Consider the following 26,949-nt stretch of genomic DNA (forward strand, 5'->3'; position numbering starts at 1 on the left):
GAGAAAGCTGAGTGTCTAATTACAAATTCTAAAAAAGACAGGAAGAACGTAAATATTCATTAAAATGCTCTTCTTGTCACCATCTGAGAGAGGAGGTGAAAGGCGTTCGCTCTGACTCTGTATGTTTCAGAGCACTGCAGTAAGAGGCATCCAGACCATTTCATACTTTGTCAATAGAATGTGTACTTATCAACCGTGGCCAACTGAAGAGCTGACGTGAACAAGAGAGATTTACATAAGGCACAAAACTTTGTATCTGAGATCTGTGAAGCCAGTCCAATGTGCCATTAACCAAATTAAGCCCTATTGGGATGGGACTTGTTTTCTATGAGGGAGTCAGGTAAATTTATAGGTAACACTTTATTTCGATAGTCCACTTTAGAGATTCTACAAACTATAAGTAACTTTGCAAGTATATGTCAACTACCAGAGTATTAGCAGACTGCCTGCTTAACCCTTTAAGCCAGTGGTCTCAAACTGCCGGCCCGTGGGCCATTTACGGCCCCCCTCCCTCTCCACTCGGCCCGCAATGATCTCAAAAATAAAACATAATCCGCCTCGCTAAATTATTATTATTATTATCATTCTCTAGTTGTCTCATATTATATTCCATATTAAAAAGAATGACATGATTCTAAATAAAAATTCAAAAAAAAAGATTGCGCAGGCAGATTTGATGAGAGCTAGTTCGGGGCTTTCGTAGCTTATTTGTTGTTTGGCTGCAAAGTGCGAATGCGAACCGAAAAGGAAAGTGGATGAGGAACACAGACAGTTTCAAGAAAGAACATTGCAGTAATTTTTTGTGGAGTTTAATGGAAACGCTACCCGTCTGATATGAAACGAAAAATTCGCAGTTCTAAGGGGCCATTCACATATTGCGTCACATAAGCGGCCGCGCCGCTTTCTCCTTCTTTCCAAAGTGCTTTCGCTCCCGTGGTGTCTGTTGTTGCTATGCAACCATGAGCTGCGCTCTCCACGATGACGAGGAAGTTTCAGCAAAATAAAAATTGATTTCTAGTCCTTGCATTAGCTCTACTACTAGACATATTTATGGAGATGAGAAATAAAAACCCGCCCTGTACAGCTATGATCAGCTGTTTGGCTGAGCTTTCGGTGTTGTTACGGAAAGGCCGAAGCTCATCGGTTGGTCCTTGTCACATGACCTGCTGTGCGCTTGCAGCATTCTGAAAAGTTGAGATGTTTTCATCTCGCCGCGGCATAGGCGCACCTGGAAAAACGAGCGCGCCGCACCGCACTGCATGCACGTCGCGATCACGTCGCTTCTATTATGAGCCTAAATTACCATAAAAGCACTCGCGCACGTCGCTAGCGTCAATTTAAACCACTGAAACGCGTCCGATGTTACCAGTAAACGTTACTGATGCTCAAATGGCATCTTGGACAAATGTGGCTCAGCTGTGTGAGTAGAAGCGCCAGGTGTCTGGCAAGAAATAGAATAGTATACAAATGTATTCAGGGATTGCATTTGTTCAGTACAGTGTTGTTCAGTGCAAGGTTTTGATGTTATTTAAGCTAAAATAAAGTAAGGGAAAATATTTGCACTAACTGTTAAAAACTAATACTGTATGTAGCAATGATAGAGACACTGCTGTTTAAATTTTTTTTTTTAAGTATGGCAAAAATATTTTAGTAATGAAATTTGAAGTAAATGAGAAATAATGCAAAGGAAAGTAAATTTTCAGAATTTTTGCGCTTTCTTGTGCTTGAATGTTAAAATGGCCCTCCTATGAGGTGTCAATCACAGCAACGGCCCCCAGCCAATTTGAGTTTGAGACCCTTGCTTTAAGCCCTGAAGGCATTCTTAAGAGTTTTTTTTTTTTTTTCCTGAGTGACACACACAAAATATATACTATAATATACTATAGCAAGGAGAGTCAAAAGGTAATTTTTTTTTTTTTTTTTTTTTTTTTTTTAATTTTAGAAGAAAAAAAAAAAGATTACATTTGGACATTCTCATGCAGAGATTGCTGCTGATAAAAGAAAAATATATATAATTTTTTATTATAATTTTACATATCTTTCTTATTTAACATGCAATAACTCACAGTAAATAAGGTAGGACGACAATTCTTTTTTGATGAAGTTCCCCTACATGTGAGCTGATTTTGTGGTGATAGCATAAAGTAATCAAAAGTAACAACATTTGGAACCAATGTAGTCTTTTTGTTTAGCCCCTGACGCCCACTAATGGCCATTTTTAAAATTGTTCCTCCATGAGGAATCTCTCGTAATATCAGTTATAAGCGAAAAACGTCATGTGAAAGCTACATTTGATTTTAGTTAGCGCCTGTACGCGGTTTTATGTGTTGTAACTCTGTGAGGAATATCTCATGATCGATGCATTGGATTATGTTGATTTGTGACTTATTTTAATCATGAGAATCTGCTGTAAATAATGATATGGCATTTTCCACAACCAGAGCATGTTTCATGAAGTTACGAGTGAAAACTTGACAAATGCCACATCCATATGTTATTTACACATGGGTCTTGGGGGGCACGTACAAAAACTCACTCATGTTTAGTCAAAGCCCAAAAACTATTGTGCTTGTTGTAATCTTTCAAATGACATATGACACATGACTATCTGAGCGGTATGATGTTTTTGACACTTTGCAGTACATAGTACAAAGAAGTATTACATAAATTATGAAAACCTTCTTCTTTTTTTTTTTTTTTTAAATCAGCAAATAACTCAGCACTACTTAGGAGTTAATCAAATTCATTTTAAAGTTCATTGTAAAGTTCAAATTCTAAGCTTTCAAATGGCATCAATTTTGTGTTGATCAAGGCAGTAATTTTTTTTTTTTTTTTTTTTAAAGATTATTAATTTTTTCGTAGCTAGGTGGTGCCTGCAGGTGGTACACTCTGGCTTAGAGGACTACTCAACACACTTTAAGAGTTGATCAAAATGGTTGGATGCATTAAAAAGCTGAGCTTTAAAATGATACCTTTTTTGTGTTATTCCTGTCAGTGGTTGCTTAGTAATTTAATTATTATTTTTTCGTGGGGGTGGTGTACCGCTGGCGGTACACTTTGGGCTTAAAGGGTTAACTTATCTGCTAACACTAAATTTTGATGACCCCCCAAAAGACATTCTAAGTAACTTTGCAACTACAAGTCAACTTATTCTCCTAACCCTAACCTATCAGTCTACTAATACTCTAATGAGAGTTAAAGGCCTGCTGAAGTGTCTTGGAACGCGTAGCATTATTCAGTGTGTTGAAACTGAAACAGGAAGACAGGGCGACATATTGAACAGCCCCTCCCCTTTTATAAAATAGCCAATAGCATTTAGTTTATATCACAGCTCGGCCAGAGCCGTTAAACTCAGTAAAACCTCTGTTTCCTTTTAATATCTAACCGTTTATCCTCCTAATCTCCAATATATCACTTTAAAATATAGCATTCTGTGCAGAATTTAAATGGGTCCGATACATTTCGTGGTCTGAGCCGACTCACGGATATGATCTGCTCTGTGCTCTCGTGTCCCTGAGCCAGAGCAGACTGTGCTAGCACTGCGGCGGTTCATGTTATAGTAACGCGAAAATGATTCTAGAGAGCATTTGATTGGACAGATGATTTGATGAGAAGCTGAAGTGTGAAAGTGTGAAAATCCGTGATCTATTTTAGCGGAAGTGAGAGACTGTAAGTTTTGAATGCTTATATCTTCTAAATGCGAATTTTGTCATTTTTTTGGAACAGACCAGCTTATTCATAACATTAAGTCTAACGTATTCATACTGAAAGCTAAAAAACTTCAATTTTGATTTCAGGGGGACTTTAAGGTGAGGGCAACTTTTTGAGCAATGTTGCTTGGGCACTTTCCCATTGAGAATGGGCAACAAATTTCGACCTTAAGTATTAAGAAACCTGTTGCCCATTCTCAATGGGAAAGTGCCCAAGCAACATTGCTCAAAAAGTTGCCCCATGTATCATCACCTTTAGTTGACGTGTACAATCAAACCAAAATTTATTCAGACACCTTGAACATTTCATTCATTATTACAGTTTATTCACTATTGTTTAAAATGGTAATAATATATGAGTTAAACTGTGTCAGAAAAAAATAATCATGTCATAATTATGTCAGATATCACTTAAGCAAAACATGGTCAGGTCAAAGTGTCTGAATAATTTTTGGTTCCAAAGTTTTATCAATTTTACTGGTAGTCCACTGTATGAAGAATTTTTGGGTATAATATGTCACAGTTTACTTTATTTTGATATCCTCACTTACATAAATGAACTATATAGTGTCCTGCACCCACTAGTAAAAATATATCAAACATATCAAAAATGTCTGAATAATTTTTGGTTTGACTGTAGTTGCAAATGAATGAGAGTTGTTTGAGTAGTACTTGCAAAGTTACTTATAGTTACTACAGTATATAAAGAGGACTATCAAAATAAAATGTAACCAATTTATATTTTACTGACATTATGTTTTACAATTTTAAACCTGATATGAACAAACACACACCACACAACCTCATTAAAAATTACAAAGCAAATTACCTAGTGTTTTCCATCTTACATGTGAATTCTCTGAGAAATCTAATCCCATCTTGATAGGAATGTCTGTGATTTTGGTATATAATATTTTTCACAATGCTTCTTCTCATTTATTTTGACCTTAAGCTACTGTACATTACATTAAGCACAGCATGGCGCACCTTCATTATGAATTTGGACCTTTTTGTTACTTTTTGCCTGGATAAAATAATGGATGGTTGTGCTGCTGGCATCCAATCTGAAGTAAAAATAAAATTAATTCAATAAGCAGAGAAATGGCAGAATGGCAACTATATATCAGACAATAACACATTTGATTTTGAGATTGCTTTATTTTAACTCAAACATCACATATAAAACTAATCCTATCAAAATAATGCTTTATATGTGAGATTTACTGTTTAATATCTGAAGGGAGGCGTCATGAATCATGATCATAATGTGTTTGTAAAAGTCTTTGCTATGATGGATTTCATAGTTCTTAGCTAATATCAGAGAAGCATGTCACATTTTCCAACTGTCTCTTGAAAGACGCCCACTGCATGTAAAACAACCGTTGGTAAACACTATTTTTTCTTTTGTCTCAAGCACACATTCACAAAGCAGCGTCGTGACAAGCATCTTTCCCTCCCGTGTGCCTCCACTCATGTTCTGTGACTCGTTGCTTTTAAATGTTGATTGACATACGTGTGACCGACGTCACATGAAAACAGAGGCAGCGAGTGCAAGCCAAACAAACCTCTGAGTTGGAGCAAATTATGCGCTGTGTGGTGCTTTGGCAGGTGGAAAGGTTGTGAGGGCATGAGAATGATCCACTCAACCTGAGCAGAGTGAGAGTGCATTGGGCCTGGTGCCTGGATTTGACTCGCAATAAAGCCTTGATGGTAACCATGACAACAGGTGAGCTGATGACCAAAAAAAAAAAAAAAAAAAAAAAAAAAAAAAACTGCCACATGCTAAGACTGTATGTGGTAAGTTAAGATGGAGAGAAAGAGATAGAGAGAGACTATGTGAGTGTGTGTTTGCCTTGTGGGTTGCTGGCCATGGAATAAGAGAGGGGGCGTTAGCTTTGCAGTAATTAAAGTGGCTGGCTTGCCCGAGATGTGTTGCCTCCCACAATAAACCATGAAAACACCCATATGCCCATAAAGAATGTCAACATATGTAAGTATAAAAGGATTGCAACTTATTAGAGCGCTGCATTGTTTGCTCACCTTGCACCATAAACAAGCACATAAATGGCAGTGTCTTATTATCCTAGCATGTGTGTTGTACTACCTCACAGAAGAACAAGGGATTTCAATGATTCCAGGTTTCTGGCAGCAGAAAGCCTGCCTCACTTCAAAATAATGTTTTATTGCAAGACTCTTGCAAAGCACACTGTATGCACATTTTAAAAGCATTCAGCTGAGCTTCTGTAGACTGTACTTTACATTACTGTATATTAAGGCCGTGTGTCCACTAGAACTGCATGATTCTGGTTAAATTGAGAATCACAATAATATATATATATATATATATATATATTTTTTTTTTTTTTTTTTTTCAAACAGAGATCACAATTCTCTCACGATTCTGAACAGACAACAATAACGAAATTTAGTAGAGATTCTGACAAAATGTTAAAGGGTTAGTTCACCAAAAAATGAAAATAATGTCATTTATTACTTACCCTCATGTCGTTCTACACCCGTAAGCGTATCAAATCATGATTCGGATCGCGTGTCAAACCGCCAAACTGCTGAAATCATGTGACTTTGGCGCTCCGAACTGCTGATTCGACACGCTGATTCATAACGCTCCGAAGCTTCAGGAAGCAGTGTTTTGAAATCGGCCATCACTATATAAGTCGTTATTTTGTTTTTTTGGTGCACCAAAAATATTCTCATTGCTTTATAATATTAATATTGAACCACTGTACTCACATGAACTGATTTAAATATGTTTTTAGTACATTAATGGATCTTGAGAGAGGAAATGTCATTGCTGGCTATGCAGGCCTCACTGAGCCATCGGATTTTAACAAAAATATCTTAATTTGCATTCCGAAGATGAACGAAGGTCTTACGGGTGTGGAACGGCATGAGGGTGAGTAATAAATGACATTATTTTCATTTTTGGGTGAACTAACCCTTTAGTTGCTGCAGTCTATTTAAAATGAATTTAAATTAATGATTCAATGACTCACTCATAAATACTTCACTTGTTTCATTACTAGATGAATCAGCATTTTTGAATGAATCTCTTGAATGAATGATTCAATGACATACATTTTAAGTCACTTGTCGCCACCTGGTGGCACAATGATGTAATCGATACAATCGTTATTTGAAGTGCCAAAAGTTACATTCAAAAGGTGATTTGCTCTATTTTGATCGACATCGTAGACATCAGTGTTTATATCTGAACTATAACATCTTATCCCAGTACTTCTGTGATAATATGAATATTTTTAACACAGAAATAATGAAACTGTGTGGTTGAAAAGTAGTGGAGCTGTTTCATACCTATACTGTACATGATAACTGCTCTCTCTGGCTCTTTGGCAGTGCGAACACATATTTAATAGACAAAGGCAAATCGATTGTTGTCATTTAGAAATGAGATCGTGTGGGTGTTTGAATCGAGATTGTGATCTTTTAATGATTAATCGTGCAGCTCTAGTGTCCACCAAAGCATTGTTTTTAGGCAGCTGAAAACGCCAGCGCTCTTCAGAAAATGCCTTGCTGCAGGCGCTTGAGAGCGCTTTGGTGGTGCAGCGTTTTTTCCAGTTGAGACGGTACGTGTGCTATGATACAGAATATCCGCTGAACTGTTACTGGTATCTGATTTTGCAAATAGTTTGTTTCTGAATATAAAAATGTTGACACAATGTAACATATGTGCTTGGAATTAGTTTTGGATGAAGAGATGTGCTAGCTATTGTTTGTTATTGTTGTACAAACAGATTTTGAATAAGAGGAGGTGGGCAGAACTTAAAGTAGGTGCAAATCCCATAAAACTGCTTTGCATGCGTGGTGAAGAAGTAGAGAATGTGCGTCTAAGAGCTGTAAGCAAAACAACTTCAGTCCAAAATAAAAATATAGGATAACACTGTTTATTTGTCTACTCTGGACTTCTGTTGAAGAACCCTGTCTAGCCATCCTCAAGCAGTTGTCATTGATGCAGCCAGTACCCATAACCCTCAGCATGGTCCTGCATCTTATCATAATCATTACCATGATGCAGTCTACTGTGTCTGCTGCTGGTTTGGAAAATAATGGATGAACTAAACACAGGCTTCCATCATTCTACTTCTACTTGCTTTAATTCAGTCCCTGCTAGAGAGCTAGAGAGTTGGGTTTATCCACTTGAGAAATATAAGGATTCTAACAGACACAAACACGCATAGACATATACATGCGGTCCCAATGGGAACTCCCACACAGCTCTATGTGACACATTCTCCCACCAGGCAAACATCCAAGACTGTAAAGATGAAGTTTTATTGATTTTCCCATTTGGGAAACTGGGAGGTGCTTATTTGAGCACATACAGCACTGCACATTCCCCTGGGATCTGGCTAAAATCTCTAACAAACTCATACACACAAAAGTGAGTGCTTTACCCCACTTGAGGTAATGTCTGTGTTGATGGAGTCCAGTTATGCTCCGGTGACCGGTGACATGTATGTGTTGGTTCTCTGCTACAGTTGATTTGAGTGTGTGTGGTTACAGGCCTTTCATAGGGCTGGGCTGACAGGTGTCAAAGGACAGCTTTGTTTTTTACTGCCAGCTTTAGTTTCATGAGGGTCTTTCTGAATGCACAACACTCATTAGAGGCTACTGAAGAAACAGCTCTCCCCCACTGCTCAGTAAGACGACAACATATTTTTACTACAGCAGATCTGTCATCACTTACTGCCATTCTACTTTTCTCTAACTTACCTCTCATCCAACCTTACCCTATCCAACCATATATTCTGTCCATCCTGGCTGTCTATCTATCCATCTATCTGTCTGTTTGTCTATCCCAGGGGATTTAAAAATGGGGTCCACGCAAAGGGGTGCTTAGGAGTTGGAATATTTGAAAATAAATAATAATAAAAAAAAAAATACATACATACAAAAATAAATAAAACACAATTTTTATTTTACTAGTACTATTTTTTTTTAAATACATTTAACATTTTAACAGTAATAAGTTTATAAATATTCTAGATGTCTTTTTGCCTTTAGTACAATAAAAATGATTTAAATAATATTTTATAAAATAGTATTACTTTAATTTATAATAAATAATATATTATTATTGTGTATTAAAACATAATAAAAACCAAATAAATCAAGCAATATTTTACTAGAATCTTTTTAATTGTTTTTTTTATATAGATTGTAAGATTTGACAGTAAAAACTTTATAAAAACAATAGTTTATATGGATAAAAAAAGACTATTAAGTAAATATTGTAGATAATGCTTTAATATTTTGACATTAGTACAATATAAATATTTTTATATTTTATAAAATATTTCCATGATTAACTTACACATTATTATTATTTAAATAAATAAGTAGTAGTAGACAACATGTATTTAAAATAAGGCACTTTATTCTTTTCACACAGTTTTTACACACAAAAACTGCATAATTTGTAGTTTATCCATCATCCATCTAAATTTTTCCTGTCTCTTCTCTTCAAATAGAACATCATTTATAGAATTTTTATTTATGACCACAGGACCAGGGCCAGAGGAATTTCCACATATTGCATACAATGTCTCCATAGAACGACACAAAAATCACCCTGGAACAAAATGAGGTTAAGTGCATTGGTCAAGGGAACAATGGTGATGACCCATAACTCACTCCAAGTGGGCATCAGACCAGCAACCTTACGGTTGGCATCCCTGATCATTAACCAATGCGCAACTCCCTCTCCTCTCTCCTCCCTTCCACTAACTATACAAAATGGGATCAACTGTCTGGTGAAAGATCCAGCTCATGCTAAGCTTTGTGGTCCCTTCTCTCCCTCCTGCCCTCCCTCTCCCCAGGCTGCGTAAGCCTCAGTCAGGCCTGACCCTTCATTGTCATCCCTCCACATTATCTCAGCAGAGGGCCAATTAGACATTAACCACATTATACATCCAGAGACCCCTCTTTAGCCACCGCTGGGCTCAATAACACATTACCATAGAGGCTCTTAAATAGGAAATGCTGTTAATTGTCAGGCGACATGAAAACCTGCCCACTAACATGAACTTGCATGACGAGCCCCAGTGACAGTGTCATTTAAAGACAGAGGGAGAAAAACAATATTGACAATGGTAGACAGAGACTGGGACATCACACATCAAAAAATGATTCATTGAATGATTCAATGAGTGAATCATGAGCAGGATTTATGGCCAACCATGATGACAGCGACTGGTAATGACAAATTGCTTTGTGATGTTAATGACAGACAAAATAGCTGGTCTGAATATTGAGCTTATGGGGGACTTGTGAGACATATCACAGCATTATCCATTTGGGACGTGGTTCTTTTTACATATTTTAATGGAGTGACTGTACAACATTTATTGTCACCGATGGGAGTTTGATCACAAAGGTGCTATTCAAAATGCTATAAGGATATGTATTGGTTTCAAACTGTCTCAGTGGCTCTTCATGCTCATCTTTTTTGTACAGTACATTGAGGATACTTGAGAAGGATTGATGTGGGATTAATTCAAATTGCTCGATATATTAAAGCCAAAAACATGCCCAGGCTGTTGGGAAGATCTTATGCCAAAACTAAGAATGCTTTAATCCAGGAAAATCAGACAACATGTCATAACAAAACAACATATGAAATAAATCACACATCTCTCAATCTGTTCCAAAAGTCAGGAGCTACACAATTATGGATGGGTAAATAGTCTTCTTTTTTTCAGTTCATCATGCACCATGAATTGATCCAAACCTGAATCTAAACATGAACATTTGACTACAACGAGGCTCCATCATGATTACCATCTTTTCTCTTATTGAAATAAATAAATACACATACATGTATACATACACACACACACACACACACACATAAATAATCATGTATACTAATATGAAATTTTCCAATAATCAGAAAAATCATTGCCTAACGATTACACAACAACGATGTACTAAAATTTAATTTGCATTTTTCACGTACAGGCAACACCATTGTCAAAACGATCCCTGTTTACAAGGATCCATCAAAATGACTAAAAACATTGTATTATGCTGCCAGGCCAGTAGTTGGCTATATCATTTTGTAAAGAAACACTACGCGCATATAGACTGAACACGTAATAAGCATACGCATGACCGTCACCATTTTCACAAATTCACACTTTTGTAGTTTACACAGAGATGATAATGGCACCATTTTCAAAAACATGCACTTTGAAACTCATTTTTTTTTTTTAAAAGTTTGAGTTTTTTAAGGCCCCCAAAATGCTGTTGTCATGTAAATGAACAGCAAACACACATAAAAAGTTTTTAGTCGAAAAAGGTGTTGTGTCAACGCCCCCTAAGTGGGCAATTTAGGCATTGTGAGTCACTTTTTGAAATGTCAATTCAATAAACAATAAATTATTTTCATTTGCTGGATTTTCTCAGCAAATACAGATATAATCAATTCATTTACAGTAGATTAATCACATCAATTATTCTGCATATCATATCATTGATTCAATGAATCAATTAACAGTTACAACTAAGCGGATCTAATCCACACACATGCAATAAATCTCCATGCCCTAAGATTAGCATTTCCCATGATTGTAGGTAGCAGAAACTGTCTGTTCTCTTGTAAATGTACAAACACATGAAGCGTGGCTCTGGTGAATAAGCACTTCACAATTTTATCACACCAAAGTATCTTAGTCAGGAGGCCTCAGCTGCGGTACACCTAAAGAACCTCTCATTGGAGATGAAGTTGTTTAGAGAGCCAAATCAATAAGCCTTTAGCCACAGGGCAGAAACCGGCTAGGGAATGGGGCTGAGCAGCAAAGGCTTCTGGAACTTCACAATCATGATACTTGTTTTTTTTATTACCTTAAGACTATTACTGTCAGTCTTTAGACTATTTGATTTTTAAAAGCTAACATAGTGTAAAAATTCCTAGTGATTACATTTATATTATCAAAGGCCCTGTTTACACCTGGTATTAAGATGCATTTTGGTTGATCAGATCACGAATGGATGACGCAAAATTCGTTAACGGGGTGTAAAACATTTTGAGCTTGTCCACTTTCAACCACTTTAAGAAGCAGTCTAAACGCATTTGACCGGATTGCTTTTGTAGTGTAAATGCTCATTTGGCCAAAGACTGCCATCTAATGCGTAAACATTATGGGAAGTGCGCTAGCCAGACGGGATTTAAACTTTGTCGGCTGAAAACCCAAGATTGGTTAGAAGATGAAAGATGTACTAAGAACAATGTTCTCTCACCATTCCTGATTTCTAACACACACTCACTGTGTTCACATAGGTCTTGCGGCTGTCAGAGCAGAAACGAAAGCTGCTTCTCTCCGTATGTTTTTCCGTCGTCTCCAATCACATTCATATGTAAATTGCACAAGCTTATTTTGTCCATTAGATCAAACGATCTGAAAAAAAACAAAACAACAACAACAAAAAACAACAACATACATTTACCCGCCCATAGACCCTCCCTTCGAAGAAATCAGGACAGAAGTGGTTGAAAGTGGACAAGAGACGGTAAACGGGTATGTGTCTCCCATCGTCCACTTGTGATGCGATCAACCTTCTTAATCTTAATACCAGGTGGAAACAGGGCCAAAGTAGATTTTACAGCACACACAGAATCTTCATGTTTTTTTTGTGTAAGTGTGTGCATTAGGGTCCAATTCTCACTATTAACTAACTATTGACTACAACTTTTGCCTCAAAAACTCGTTGCCCCCATTCACTGCCATTATAAAGCTTGGATGCGTCAGGATATTTATTAACATAACTCCGATTGTGTTCATCAGAAAGAAGAAAGTCATATACACCTAGGATGGTTTGAGGGTGAGAAAATCTTGGGGTAATTTTCATTTTAAAGTGAACTAATCCTTTAAGGCTGCATTTAATTGATCATATAGTGTCAGTTGAACAAGATTCAAATTCAGCACCGTACACTTAAATATTCATCTAAGCTCATTCTCAGGTGAGGGAGACTGAAATCACAGAATCCCCCTGTTGAGAGGAAAAAAAAAAAAAAAGAAAAAGAAAAAGAAAAAAAAAAATCTGTGAAATTTTCTGGAACGGATTTAAATGTTACAATGTATCAAACAGAGCTGAGAGTACCAGATTTATAAGCAAAAATATTAAAATATATATTTTATTTACACGATATTTGTTCAAAACTCCTTGTAATTACAATGAGAAAAAAATGCAACAAGCAAGTGGTGAGGAACTTCCAGAATTTTGTTATTGGCAAAAGTTCAGATTCCTCTGAAATCTGCTTAGTTTTTCTATGAGTCCATATTCCATACGGGTTTAGTGAAAACTGATTGAGCTAAGAACAAAAGAGGGGAAAAACACAGGCAGAGAGAGGTGTGATTATTTCCCATATTGTTTTGTTCCGACAACTCAAAAGTATCCTACTTGCATTAATGAGGGCCTACAAACCTAAAACACTACAATGGCCCAATGAGCAGTGAAGAGGGTCACCCAGGAGTACTCATTGTTTCCAAGAAAACATTCACATTCCTTTGATGGCTCACAGTGTCCAAATGGCCCACTGAGAGAAGTGACTCTTTCATTCTCATCTGAGAGTAGGCCTGTGAAGTCAGGTCCTCTGGGAAATGGGTGACTTTTTTTTTTTTTTTTTTTTTTGGCACCAGCAGTCTATTATCCAAGATGGCAGAGAAAGTACAATGAATAAATAAATAAATAAAAACAAACCAAAACAACAGACATTTCAAGGCAATGCTTCCCCTGGTCAGGAATAGTAGTGACTGTGTGCTGGTCTGCATGCAAATCTTTGCAGCACGACTGACGCGGGAAGGTAGACCTCACTGACAGGACTGCTAATCCAGAACAGAGCCATTGATTGAACACGTCCCTAAATGCTGTGCTCTGCCTGGCAAGTGCGGCCATTTTAAGTCTCATCAGGACAGGGCAGAGCAGGTATCCATTATAAAGGCAGGAGAGCTACGGTGGGCTTAAGCATTGGCGGTTCACTGGCTTAGTTCCACAGGAATGTGGGGTTAAACACTTAACGATGCAGAAAACATTTAGATGGAACATAACAGGATATTGATTAGGTGTATAACGCATAAACACAATGCACATCTAATTGACAATCAAAATAATTTCAGGTCCACCTCATCTGTGTCATCTCTATTAAGTATGGAAATGAAAATGAGTCATATTTATCAGGCAACCGACTTCTATAGTGCTATAAATTATGGCAGTTGTACAATATAGACACAACTGTGCCCTGAACGATCAAAGGATCATTTCTCACTTGTTTAACATCTGAAAAAAACATTTATATTCTATAACCAATATAATCTCACAGTAACATTTTAATTACACCTTGCTCTTAAATGCATTTATTTCTATAATTATATTTGTTTTTGAATCTCATTGAAGGAATAGCTCATCCAAAAATGAAAATATGACTTTATGTTATTCTGTAACAGTGCATGGCTGTGGGAAACACACACAGACGATGGAGCTCCAATCACGAAGACTTTAATGAATGTATGCAGGAGATCAACACACATGGCACAACAGAGACGTGAAATAATGACATATACAATGACAACAACCGACAAAGACTGAGGGAAAACACAGGGAATATATACAGGTCAGACAGGGGCAAACAAGGCTAATTAACAGGACACAGCTGGGACTAATAAACTCAAATCAGGGTAACTAAGGGAACAAACTAGTGGCGGGAAAACTGAACAAAAGAACATGTGACACAGGGAAAGAAACCCAGAACACTGACATATTCTTACCCCATAAGAATTATTGTCTAGGAGTGTAACGGTACATTTATTCATCCTGAACAGGATGAATACAGTCAACGACGATGAATACAGTCAACCCAATAAACCAAATAAAAAAACTTAATTTTTAAAATTAAATTTAGTTTTAAAATTAAAAATAAAATTAAAACTGAAAATTTTGAGTTCAAATCAGGTTCAATGATTTGGTCTTTTCATTACAAAAGCCATCATATGCCTCCAGAAAACTAAATATAGCACATAAGTCATGTGGACCAATCTTACTTTTATGGAGGTTTGCATCAATTCTTCAGCTTGAAAGATAACAAAATATGGGTGAGTAGATGATGACATCATTTTTCATTTATTTATTTAATTTTGGATGAACCATTCCTTTAAAAGTGAGAGAAATGTTGGAACCACATCTGGGGTCTATGTTCTCTCTAGCCAAAGTGCTTCAGAGTCACTATAAGGAATGGTTTGGATTCTCACATTTCCTCATCGCTGTGTCAAGTCATTACTGGGCACCAAGTCATTAGCTGATGGTGCACCCATTTATTACAGCTAAAGAGCGATGGGCAAGGTGGAGGAGAGACAGATCAGGCTTTAGGATGGCCAAAGTCGCAGGCTTTTTCCTTCCGCCTGTAGAGCTCAACACATCCATTTCGCTGTCAAATCTTTTCTGAGCATTTAGGTTCTTAGACAATTTCTTAGACAAAAGAAATAATAGATTTTAGGCACAATACATTGAAACAGGAGAGAAAAGCTATTTTATATAATCACCTGGAGAATAGAAAGCAAATTTAAATTTTTCTGTGGAATTTATTTTTTTTTAAGATATGACGGGGTACAAGTTGGATGTGCTCAGAATAGTTGCCGTCCTGTCAGCTAATCTAAGATCTGTTGATTTTACCCCAAAATCAGGCTGAGGCTGGTCCAATGTTTTTCTCAAGTCAATGCGGTGGAGAAAAAAAAAAAAAAAAAAAAAGCTTAGTGTGCGTTTTCCCTCAAGGCGTAGGAGTTTTAGTCATGAGTTAAGGTAATCCGAGCAGATGCTGTTCACTTGCCCTTGTTTGCAGACTCCTGCGCCAATTAGCGGACTAAGCAGACTATGTGTGGCATATTTTCAACATGAGATTAATTCATATTTCACAGTGTGCTAAGCAAAGGAAAAGGCTGATCTTAAAATTATGGCAGCCATCAGAAAGCAGGCAAACCAACAGACGCATGCTAGCTTCATGTACGGGATCGTCACAGCTCATTGTCCTTGAAAATTAATCGGAATGAAATGACAAGCCTGGGGACTGCATTCCGCGGTGCACTGCAACAAGGCTCCTGAGCAGAATATTTATGTAAGCCTGGCTAAGTGGCAACAGATGATATCTGTATTCCAACTGGATGGCGGGACTTGAAATGGCTGTGATAAACAAGCCTGGGCAGGCGGCATTATGAAATGTAAATGTAGTGGTTTGGGTTCAGAATTAGGCCAATGAGGGCGTGTGAGGGTGCGGCGGGGGCGTGAGGGGGAGGAGAGAGGAGTTGCCTTGCCCTGGACTATATCTGAGCTTGCGTGTACTACCAGCTAACTGCAATGACATATGGCGTGTGATGCCATTACCATGCTCGCTGCGCACAAGATCATTTTTCAACAACCTAACAGCCTGAAAAGGCAATGCTTACACTACAATGCCATTTTGAACTCACTCTGATGGTCCGATTGGAGTCTGGCAAAAAAACACATTCATCTCGCTCAGAGACCATATCAGTAGTAGTCTAGGATAGCTCATCGGCTAGTGAGAGTACCTAGCCATTGAAACTCACGTAGTGACATGCTGTTATTTATCAAGTCTCCAAAAAGAATCAATAATATAAATCTAGATTTAAGAAAGCTGAATGCCTATCCTGTCAATATATATAGTAAACAATATATATATATATATATATATATATATATATATATAGATAGTAAACAATTGCATCATACATACAGTTAACAGTATCATATATACTGATGCAATACATACAGTATCATATATATGGAGTTAATTAAAAACCTAATAAAACAAATTGTTTAAAAAAAAAAAAAAAAAACATACATAAGAAAGAAAGAAAGAAAGAACAGATACAAAGAACAGATACAAATTTATTACATTTTCTATCGAGTAAGCAGAGTGCTGGCCACCGGTAGACATGCAGTGTGCCAAATACCAGATAAAAAATAAATTAATTAAAAAAATGAAATTATCCTCTTGTTTACGCAAGACTTTTAACAGATCAAAGCCACAGGGAATTAACACACTGTTTAAGTCATTAGAAGGATATTAATCTGCAATAATAAGCAAACCACATACTAATAACAGTAGACGTTGGCAGATAGATGGCGCGTTCCAATTCATTTAAGGAGGGAGAGATGGGGGGGGGGGGGGGATTTGTAATGTTTCAGTTGTGTGCTTCATTTAAACCATAGTTTAAGCCCAGCCTCTCTTAAATATCAAATTGTCTCAGGCACAGAGAAAAGAGAGGGAGAAAGAAAGAGAGAAGGAAAGAAAGAAAAAGAGAGAGCGCACATTGAAGAAAAAAAAGGGTGAGCAGAAGAGCACCAGGAGGAGGTGGAGGGAGGGAGAGAGAGAGAGAGAGAGCGCCTGGGCTGAATTGTGAGTGGCTTACGACACTCAGTGAACAGAAGGTGTTTCTGCATGCACTGCCAGTGCACTAGTCTGCTGCAAGGGATCGAGCATCTCTCTCCTCCCCGTACACCGTGCCTGCCTTCAGCCTCAGCATCTACAGCCTCCGCAGCTCACTGGAAATGAGCTTCATACAAAGAAGACCTTGCTGAAGATTTGAGTCTTACTAGAAACAGTCTCATCATTGATCTTTGGATATCACTATACAAACAATTAAAAAAGGAAAGGAAAAAGAGAGCTATATGATGCAGATCACACAGCTTTTGAATGTGTATATTTGTGAAGAAACGACCACTGACAGAATGCCAACGAGCTTCACTCAATGTACATTGTGCAGGTCAGTGATCACTTTAGGTTATGGATGGTGATTTGCAACGACAAATCGGGAGTCTTTGATGAGAAGGGAGGAAAGAGAGGGAGAGTGAGAGTTTGGAGTGGATTATTCCCTCCTTCGTGCGCATTTTTCCCCCGCTCATCTCTCCCACAGATCGGCGCAGCAGTCAATGCAGAGCAACGGCAGAGAGAGGACAGCGCTCATGCATGCAGTCCGGGAAACTTGCACTTCCTCCCAGTCTGCTGAATGCCACTTGGATTCGTTCTCTTTTTGGCTCTTTCACACGAGGAGAACTAAGACATTGTAAGTCTGCCAGGATCTGGTGTCCGATGAAAAGGAGGGGGGGCTGAATTTGTACCACACTGGGGTCTTTTTTAGTTTCGCACATAATTAGTGTCGGCACAAAGGGATCAACTGAATAGAGGTTGTCAGCCTCTGGAAAGGGGTGAGTAGGCATCCTTTCATGTGAGATTGATTCTCAAGGAGTGCATTTTTTTTTTACCTCCCTGTCTCTCTTTTCCTTTCTCTGATCTAACATGAGCAAAGTGACTTGTCGTTTATTTGCTGTCGCTCTTCTTTCAATGTGGCAGGATTTCTTGAATTTTTAAGTAACAAATCACCATCCATATTCATTATAAATACATATCAACTGAAAGACTTGGGGAGTTACAAATCACAAAATCCAAAATGACCAAGATCTGAAAGATTCAATGGACTTTTTCTCTACGACACTGCAGGATATTCATGCTAATGGATTTCCTCCTAATTGGTCTGTACCTAAAGTGGCCGCTAAGGAAGCCCCCTGGGCTGATTCTGTGCTCCCTGGGCATTGTTCTGAAAATAGTTCCGTTGGTGGGAGGGAGCTGTCCGAGGCCGTGCCGATGCGACAACAAGCTGTTGTATTGTGAGGGGCTCAACCTGACCGACATCCCCCAAAATCTGAGCAGCGCCATTGGTTTGTCCCTGCGCGAGAATAACATCTCTGAGCTGCGGGAGGGGAACTTTGTGGGCCTGTCGCAGCTTACCTGGCTCTACTTGGATCATAACAATATTGAGATTGTGGAGGAGAGTGCCTTTGAAAGGCTGCGAAGGGTTAAAGAGTTGGATCTGAGCACCAATCGGATAGATAGCCTGCCCAACGGGACCTTTAGACCTCTGCCCAACCTGCGAATATTGGATTTATCCTATAACAGACTTCAGTCCTTGGAGCCAGACCTTTTCCATGGCCTTAGGAAGCTTACCAATTTACATTTGCGCTACAATGCCCTTAAATTCATCCCTGTGCGGATTTTCCAGGATTGCAGGAGCATGCAATTCCTGGATCTGGGTTACAACCAGCTGCAGAGCCTGGCACGTAATTCATTTGCCGGACTCTTCAAGCTCACTGAGCTGCATCTGGAGCACAACGAGTTGGTGAAAGTCAATCTGGCCCATTTTCCCCGCCTCATATCCCTGCGGACCCTCTACATGCGAAACAATAAGGCCACCATTGTGGTCAGCACCCTTGAATGGACCTGGGACCACTTGGAGAAGATTGACTTCTCCAACAATGAGATTGAGTACATTGAGCCACATGTTTTTGAGAGTGTGCCCAACCTTAACACTCTTATGCTGGACTCTAATAAACTCACTTATATAGATCAGCGGATTTTGGACTCATGGACATCCCTGAGCAGCATCTCTCTGTCAGGGAATGACTGGGAATGCAGCAGGAATGTCTGTGCCTTGGCTTCCTGGCTTAGCAACTTCCAGGGACAACGTGACAGTGGCCTGTTGTGCGCCAGCCCGGACATTGCACAGGGTGAGGACATTCTGGACGCCGTCTACGCTTTCCAGTTATGCGAGGACAATGTGGAAGCAACCACGCAGTCATTCACCGTCACCAGAAACCGGGCCAGAGGCTTCATATATGATGGCCCAACGAGAAATCCATACGACCTGCAGGACATGGAGGGTGGGGAAGTGGTGACCAACTCCTTAACAGTGACTGCATCCACTGATGACCTGGAGAGCACCATGCAGATTCACAAAGTGGTGACAGGCACCATGGCCCTCATTTTCTCTTTCCTGATCATGGTCCTCATGCTCTATGTGTCCTGGAAATGTTTCCCAGCGGGCATCAGGCAGTTGAGGCAGTGCTTCACCAGCCAGCGTCGCAAGCAGAAGCAGAAGCAGACCATGCAACAGATGGCTACTACGTCTGCATCTGAGTACTACGTTGACTACAAACCCAACCATATTGAGGGGGCACTTGTCATCATCAATGAGTACGGCTCTTGCACGTGCCAGCAGCAGACATCTCGAGAGTGTGAGGTGTGATATTCCATCCATGTTGTTTTTAAAAGTCAATGGTTTCAATGTATGGGTGGATATGGAACACACTTTAACTTGGCACCTCATTTCGCTGCTCTCAGGAGAAAGCTACATTTCTGGAGGGCAAATGGACTGAAAACAGGGATTTAGTGCTGGTTTCAACAGCCTCAAAGCTTTGTGGGAGAATCTGACTGTGAAACCTGTGTACTTGATCCAAAAGATGTGGAATAATTATGCTGACCTGTCCTGGCTTCTCTTGTGAAGAGTGGATATTTGAGCTTTAATGTGTCTTTCTACTTTAGGATATTATAGGACTCTCTAAAGCTATCGAGGACATCCACAACAACATTTTTACCATGGGAACAAACATATGAACATCCAAAATTGGAAAGGAAAACAACAAAACAAAGAAACCCTTAAGAAAAACATAAAAGATTCTATGTAAAATATGTTAACAGCAGAAATGCAAGAGTAGGGATAAAAATGCAAGATGTTATCCTATTTCTTTTGTAATCTATGGAGAAAAAAAAGGAAAATACAAATGTTTAAATAAATGAATTGCAATTCACAGTACTCATTATTGCAGGTGAGTTGGAGGGTTGCTTTTTTGTCTGTGATCCTGGGGAAAAAAAATGTTCAGAGAGCTCTGCAGTATTGCAGGATGTAAATAAGCAGGGCTGTTGGGAGCGCTTCACTTCATTTGAAATGTTAAGCCTCAGTCTAAGATTCAGATCTCCTCGTCTCTCCCCGAGATATAATCACTGTGCAAAGCTTGATTGCTATGGCTGTTGCAGTTGCCCCCCTTGTACCTATCCTGAATAGATTAAGCAAACTAGCAAAAACAAAACAGGCTGACGTGGTTTGATCAAATCTCACATGATAAAGTCAAACATTTGTGTGCTGTGCAAATAAACAAGACAAGGAGTGTCTAAGACCTTAATTCCTTCACTGCTTCCACAGACTTCAGAGACAAGACGTACAAAGCGCCTCAACCGAGGGGTAAAAATCAAAGTGAGAGGAGGCCTTAAACATTTAAATTTAAATGTACTTGAAATGGGAGTGATTAACAATCCATGTTTTTGTTGTTGTTTGTTTTTCCAAAAAAAGTTTAGCTGATTCAAGATGTATATTTCATTGTGGATTTCTGTTTAAATGTGACATTACTTTAAAAGACGCCCTGTGGTCACCCGTTGTTATTGTGTGAGTGATCAATCTAACAATCCATCAGGGATTGCTAGATTGTGTGCATCCCGCATCAGTGGCTATTGAGCTGGTGAAAGCACAGGGCTTCTGAGAGAAGGTACAGGCTGCTCCCTAGTGTTCACACCAGCAGCAGAGGAAGACGAGATACCGCAGCAAACAAGCCTTTGGATTTTTCTTGCCCAGGCTTTGTGTGTGTTCGTGTATATGCCTGTTGCTTGTCTATATGCATTCTCTAAGCTCAGCTCAGGATTACTGCCACATAGTAAAGTATCTGGACTAAACAAAAGCAGGCTGGTTATAAATAAGGGAGATCTCACTTTGCATCGACTGTGTTGTCACCTCACTCACTTGGCTGTTATAATAATAGATTTGTTTATTAAGCATAGGGGACATGCCACTGTGAAGATGATGTGTGAGGTACTAAATCTATGTTTGTGTGAATGTGTGTGTAAGAGTGTATGTGTATGCATTTACATTTGACTATTTAAGTGTTTTTTTTTTTTTTTTTGGTGCCTCTCCTGAAAAGGTGGAATAGAGTTTGTTCTGACCAGCTGCATGTGTGAAGTTATATTAATTTGTCATGAATGACTGGGATATGCCTTAAAGGGAAAATGTAAGGTTGAGCAAATATTTTTACAATCAAATCAAACAGTTTTATTATGGATTCCAAAGTCCCGCCCCCTTTGAATCCTTTAATACTTGATATGAAACTGTTCTATTTTCAGCACTGTATTTGATGCGTATATGAAGCTAAGCCAAGCTAAACCAATAAAATGTATTCCTACTGTTGTAAATGATAAGCATTGTGACACGCTTTGCCCTTTCCTGATTACTCTAGTCATGCTGTTTATTATTATTATTATTATTTATTTATTTATTTATTTATTTATTTATTTTCCTGTTTATGCTTATTTTCTGTCAAAGAAGATGTTTTGAAGATGCTGATGCATTATTCAAAACGTCTGGTCTGACACTCCTTGGACTACCCCACTTTTTTTCCATTTCCTTGCATTTTTTGAAGCAAACCCCTAAATATGTATACTCCAATGTGTGGTTGGCTTTTTAATGAATCCTCTGGAAAGTATTAAAAAAAAAAAAAAAAAAAAATCAAACAAACAAAAAATTTGACTGAGTGGCCGATTTCTAGCATCAAAACAACAAAGAAATGACAGCAATGTTCCCTGTATGGCCGAGAAAAGAAAAAAAAAAAAGAAAAAAAAAAAAAAGAGAGAAGAAGAAGAAAAGAAACTGTAGTTATTCACGATCCCCTTTCTCAAAACAGGTGGTTGGATTGAGGGTAACAAAAACTTGTCATTCACTAACAATAGCTGTTAACTGTACCAGCATCGAGGCAACAGGGGGAAACAATGGAGACATAGAGTGAGCTGTTTGATTTCATTCACCATTCTCTTCTCTAACACTCAACGAATTTAAGCCTTGCTCCAATCAAAGCACTTCTGTGGCCTATTTTTAGCCCTTCTAGCTTTGTATCAATATTGCATGTTTGTCATTTCATCTTGGCGATGCTGGAAGTTGTTTTGAATTCCTCTTTCCCTTAATTATTATTATTTTCTGTTTTTCTTCTCAAGGAGCAAATGAATATTTGAAGTGGCAGGAGGTTTTGTTTAATCTGAATCTCTCTCCTCCTTCTTATGCTGCTTACAAACCCCTCGGCCAAATCCAACTAGAGTTACTGCTCTGACAATTAACTCTAATAATTAATACCGTTATTGATGAGGTTTGAGGCAGATCAATACGGGCAGTTTTTAGCCAATTACAGACTTTCTTGCATGTTGCTTTTTCAGACAAACAAACAAAAATCTTGTGTTGGTGTTGACAGAAAGAAAAAGAAAAAGAAAAAGAAAAAAAGAGGGAGGGGGAGGGGGTTATTTATACCACAATCTTTTATTGATATTTTGGCTAATTAGTGTGGGGAGCACTTGGCTATATGCCCAGTACTATCAGACAGAGAGAGAGAAAGACATGCAATGGTCGATCACTAAGACATGGATTTAAGCAGAGAGAAAAGGCGTGAGCCCTCAGATCAGTGGGTGGGCAGTTGTGCCAAGTGGTAGGGGACAAGACATTAGCTTTTGACCTTGTTAGCCTGAGCGACCATGTGTGTGTTTGTGTTTGTGTGTGTGTGTGTGCTACATGCAAATAGCAAGCTGAATATGAAGCTCTCAAGTGAGTACTGAGGGTTTTAGTGTGTTTTTACATGTTGTACAGAACTGAGTTGAGGGGGGTCAACACTGGTAAACAAAGCAAGATAACGGGATGCTACAAATACCTAGAGAACTACAACAAATTCTCAATCTATGCAAATCATGTGGGTAAAGAATATAGGAACAATCTCACAGACTTAAGTGTGTACATAAAATCAAACCGTTTAACTGACTGCAACATTACAAGTCTATATCATTAAGGAAAGAAAATGTCCCTGGTATATAAATTTAGAAGAGAACATCATCACAAACAAGGCTCAGATCAGTGTTATTTCAGTATCTTTGAGATACTAATGTTTGTTTTTATTGCTATTTTGAATTAGTTTTTATTTTTGTATTTGTTATTTTAATTTTAGTTTTACTAATTTTGTTGTGTGTGCCACTGTTTATGTCTATATAGCTTTTATTAATTTTTAATAAACTAAATAAAAATGAGAAATGTTTCCTTGGCAACTAGATCAATCAAAATATATATATATTTTTCATATCTTATTTTAAGTTAACTTTGTTATTCAAGTAACAAAAATACAGTATCCAATCAAAAAGCATATATTTTAAAATTAACTAAAACCATTTCTCAACAAAATACTCAGGGGACAAATAACCTAAGCTAAGCGATTCACATTAATTTGATATCTCTATACTCTTGCTGTATGTCAACAACTGTTTCACTTCTGTCTATTTTCATTCCTCCTAAGGAACTTTAGCAGGAACATCTGAGAGAAAATGTATACTTAAAACAACAGAAACACTGCATGTAAGAAAATCCAACATCTTTTCCTCTGTGTAAAAAAAAAAAAAAAAAAAAAAAAATGCAGGACCAGTGTATCTCAGTCCCGTGTATTGGTATCTAATTTTCAAAAACCTAAAACACCAGACCACGTTTTCCAAGTTTCCTCGAGTATCACACAAACAGACTGCATTTCATAAGAAATAAGAAATGGCTTGCATAAATTCATAGAAGGTCGGTGATATGGGAAAACTAGATTAAGTGTCACGGTATCGGCATACATAAAAATCCAGATATTTCATCAGAGCCTCTTGATAGAGCACCAGATGCTTAACAAATTAATTAACCTTGCTTGCTGTCTCTCAGTGTTGATTGAATGCCCCTGTGTGCCATTCCCTGCCTCTGGTCTCGCATAATAAAACACCCACACATAAACAGATATCCTGCCAAGATGCATAAGACTGACCGGGACTCTAGAAGAGGACATTAGGAATCTACACAAGAATTGACTGTTGGTTCCCTCGGTGACTCATGAATGTATTCAAGTCGATATCATCCTTATTATTTGCAATATAAAGTTGTAGTAAAGAACTTGTTTTTATTGGAATATGAGTAAACTGAGCAAGATGACTTTATCATCCTCCAACTCATCATTATAATTGCCAACATCATCATGAACATCATCATTCTTATATGTGCATCTGCATCACTGGCGTCACATTAACTGTCGCCGCAGGGGCATTGTGCCATTTTCAAAATGTAACCAAATCATTAAAATAGCTATATATAATAAATGTATACAGTGTCAGATAAGACTAATTTGCATGGCTTTTAATGCTCATTTAAACAGATATAAACACCCACGTCTTTATTTACAGATGCAGAGACACTGCAGTGAGTGGGAAGAGGACATATACATCAACATGCTTTATGAAACAACACATGATGGCAAAAAAGAGTCTAATGCAGTTGCAATTTAAATCATAACCAATGTAAACGTCCTCAGCATTACATTAATGAATAATACGCTGCTGAAGTGAGATATCATATGGCTGAATGGTAATGCTTCAGGCTAATGTTCAGCAACATCTGCTCTCACATTTGTGGCACTGCACCGAGTGCACAGTCGTAGGGTGGAAACAATGCCGATTGTTATTTTCTGCAAGTTAGCAGAATATCTCATGGGTCACACCCAGCACACAGCTCGCTGTTCTCCATTTATGCAGATATGTGAAAAAATATCTGAAATATGAGAAAACAGAGGTACTCATTTGCTGACCCTGACAGTGACTTTTCCCAGTAACCCTTGAGAGACAGAGCTACCTGAGAGCACTTGGATGATTAGCATGCGGGAGAGAGCACAGGAGGAGGTTACAGCACTGTAGAGATCAGGGCATATTAATGCTTTGCAGTCTGTATCTAAGCTAGAGAGAGAGATGTGGCACAATAAGGAGGATCGATAACCTTCTTCCCTCTGAGTCTCTGTCTCTATTTCTCTTTTCTTCTGTATTTGTGCCTAAGCTATATAAACACACTGTGCCCAGAAATAATCACTGACATAATGTAAACAACCAAACAACTTAAAGTGCTCCTATTATGCTTTTTCGAATATTACCTTTCAAGCACTGTGTAATGTAGCTGTCTGTGAATGTAAACTGCCCGTGAACAACGTCTGACCCTCCCTCAAACACCGTAGCTGGTTCGTGTGTACATGTCAAGAGGATGTTTTTGGCTCTGCAAAAGCAAATTCTCTTTGTAAACACTTCTAAAAAAAAAAGGAAAAGAGTAAAATTACCACAGTGATACAATAGCAGTATACCCTTTTGACGATTGCTTCTCAAATCTCTGTGAGGTCTAAATGGGATTTACAAAACTCCATTAAAGATGGGACAGTACCCACTTTATTTGGTCTAACTTGCTCCTCAAAATCAAAACCTGCAAGTATGATTATTTATTGATGTTTATATTTTCTACTGGGTGGTCAAAATATGTAGTTATTGTGGAGGTCTCCGCAATTACAGTTGCAACATCTCATATTGTATGTCAAACTGAGTAGCGTATCACTCAGAAACGTCCTGCTCAAGACATCCTTGTGATGGAGGTTTGGGTTGAATAACTAGTTCTTCCAATGCTTCATCATTGGACTCGCGCTCGGACTGATATAGCAAAACCGACGCCATTGTTACTGTCTTTACAATGTGTACAATCGCTGAGCTTTAGGAAGCCTCTAGAGCTGAAGTTCAGCTATGGTAATGGACGTTTCGTTTCCAACCAATCACAACAGACTGGGTCATCTGGCCAATCAGAGCAGGCTCGTGGAAAGGAGGGATTTAGAGAGTCTGAATCATCAGACAAAATGTGGTGATGTCCAATGTATATTATGAGAAAATGAAAGGGTTTTATGACCTTTGATGCATTTACAGGAGACCTCTGAAACAAAATTAGGAACTTTTAAAATAGCATAATAGGGGTACTCCAAGCTAAAGCTCTTTCGATCATTAACGTTTTGTTCATCATGATAGTCTTCATAAATGAACACAGCTTTTATGAATTTTTATGAACACAGCTCTTACACACAGCTTTTATGAATTCAACTGCCAGAAGTAACAAGCTAAATGTAGGCAATAAACGAACTATACCACAGTCACATGACTTCAACATCACCACTATTGAGCTTCTGACAACTCCTTCAGTCTTTATTTAAAAATAAAATAAAATAAAATAAAAAAAAATAAAATATCCATCAAAGTTTGAGTTAGAATCTTTTGGCAGAGCATGATTATAAACACAAAAAGGCAGTGAAAGCAGACTAGTGAGTAGATGACTTTTCCTGTTCGTTGTGTTCGTTGTCAACATCTGTCAAGTAAAAGAAAAAAGTAAAAGGTTTAAAAAAAAAAAAAAAAAAAAAACTTTTAAAAAACAAACAAACAAAAAAACAAACAAAAAAAAAACAACTT

General features: G+C 38.1%; 2 protein-coding genes across 3 annotated transcripts in view; one reads left to right on the forward strand and one right to left on the reverse strand.

The window, feature by feature from the left end:
* The window catches only part of ctnna2 (catenin (cadherin-associated protein), alpha 2), a 455,639-nt gene that overhangs the window by 110,847 nt on the left and 317,843 nt on the right, over positions 1 to 26,949 (reverse strand). The gene's annotated exons all lie outside the window — the stretch shown is intronic.
* Positions 17,053 to 22,267, forward strand: lrrtm1 (leucine rich repeat transmembrane neuronal 1). The gene has a single exon (XM_051898227.1). The coding sequence runs from the start codon at positions 18,266 to 18,268 to the stop codon at positions 19,838 to 19,840; it is 1,575 nt and encodes a 524-aa protein (XP_051754187.1). The 5' UTR covers positions 17,053 to 18,265; the 3' UTR covers positions 19,841 to 22,267.

The sequence above is a fragment of the Ctenopharyngodon idella genome, chromosome 1, assembly GCF_019924925.1.
Source record: "Ctenopharyngodon idella isolate HZGC_01 chromosome 1, HZGC01, whole genome shotgun sequence".
Classification (NCBI taxonomy): Eukaryota; Metazoa; Chordata; class Actinopteri; order Cypriniformes; family Xenocyprididae; genus Ctenopharyngodon; species Ctenopharyngodon idella.

What these genes read in the sequence shown, in the direction of transcription:
- lrrtm1 (XM_051898227.1), top strand. Translation starts at nt 18,266, where the DNA reads ATGCTAATGGATTTCCTCCTAATTGGTCTGTACCTAAAGTGGCCGCTA.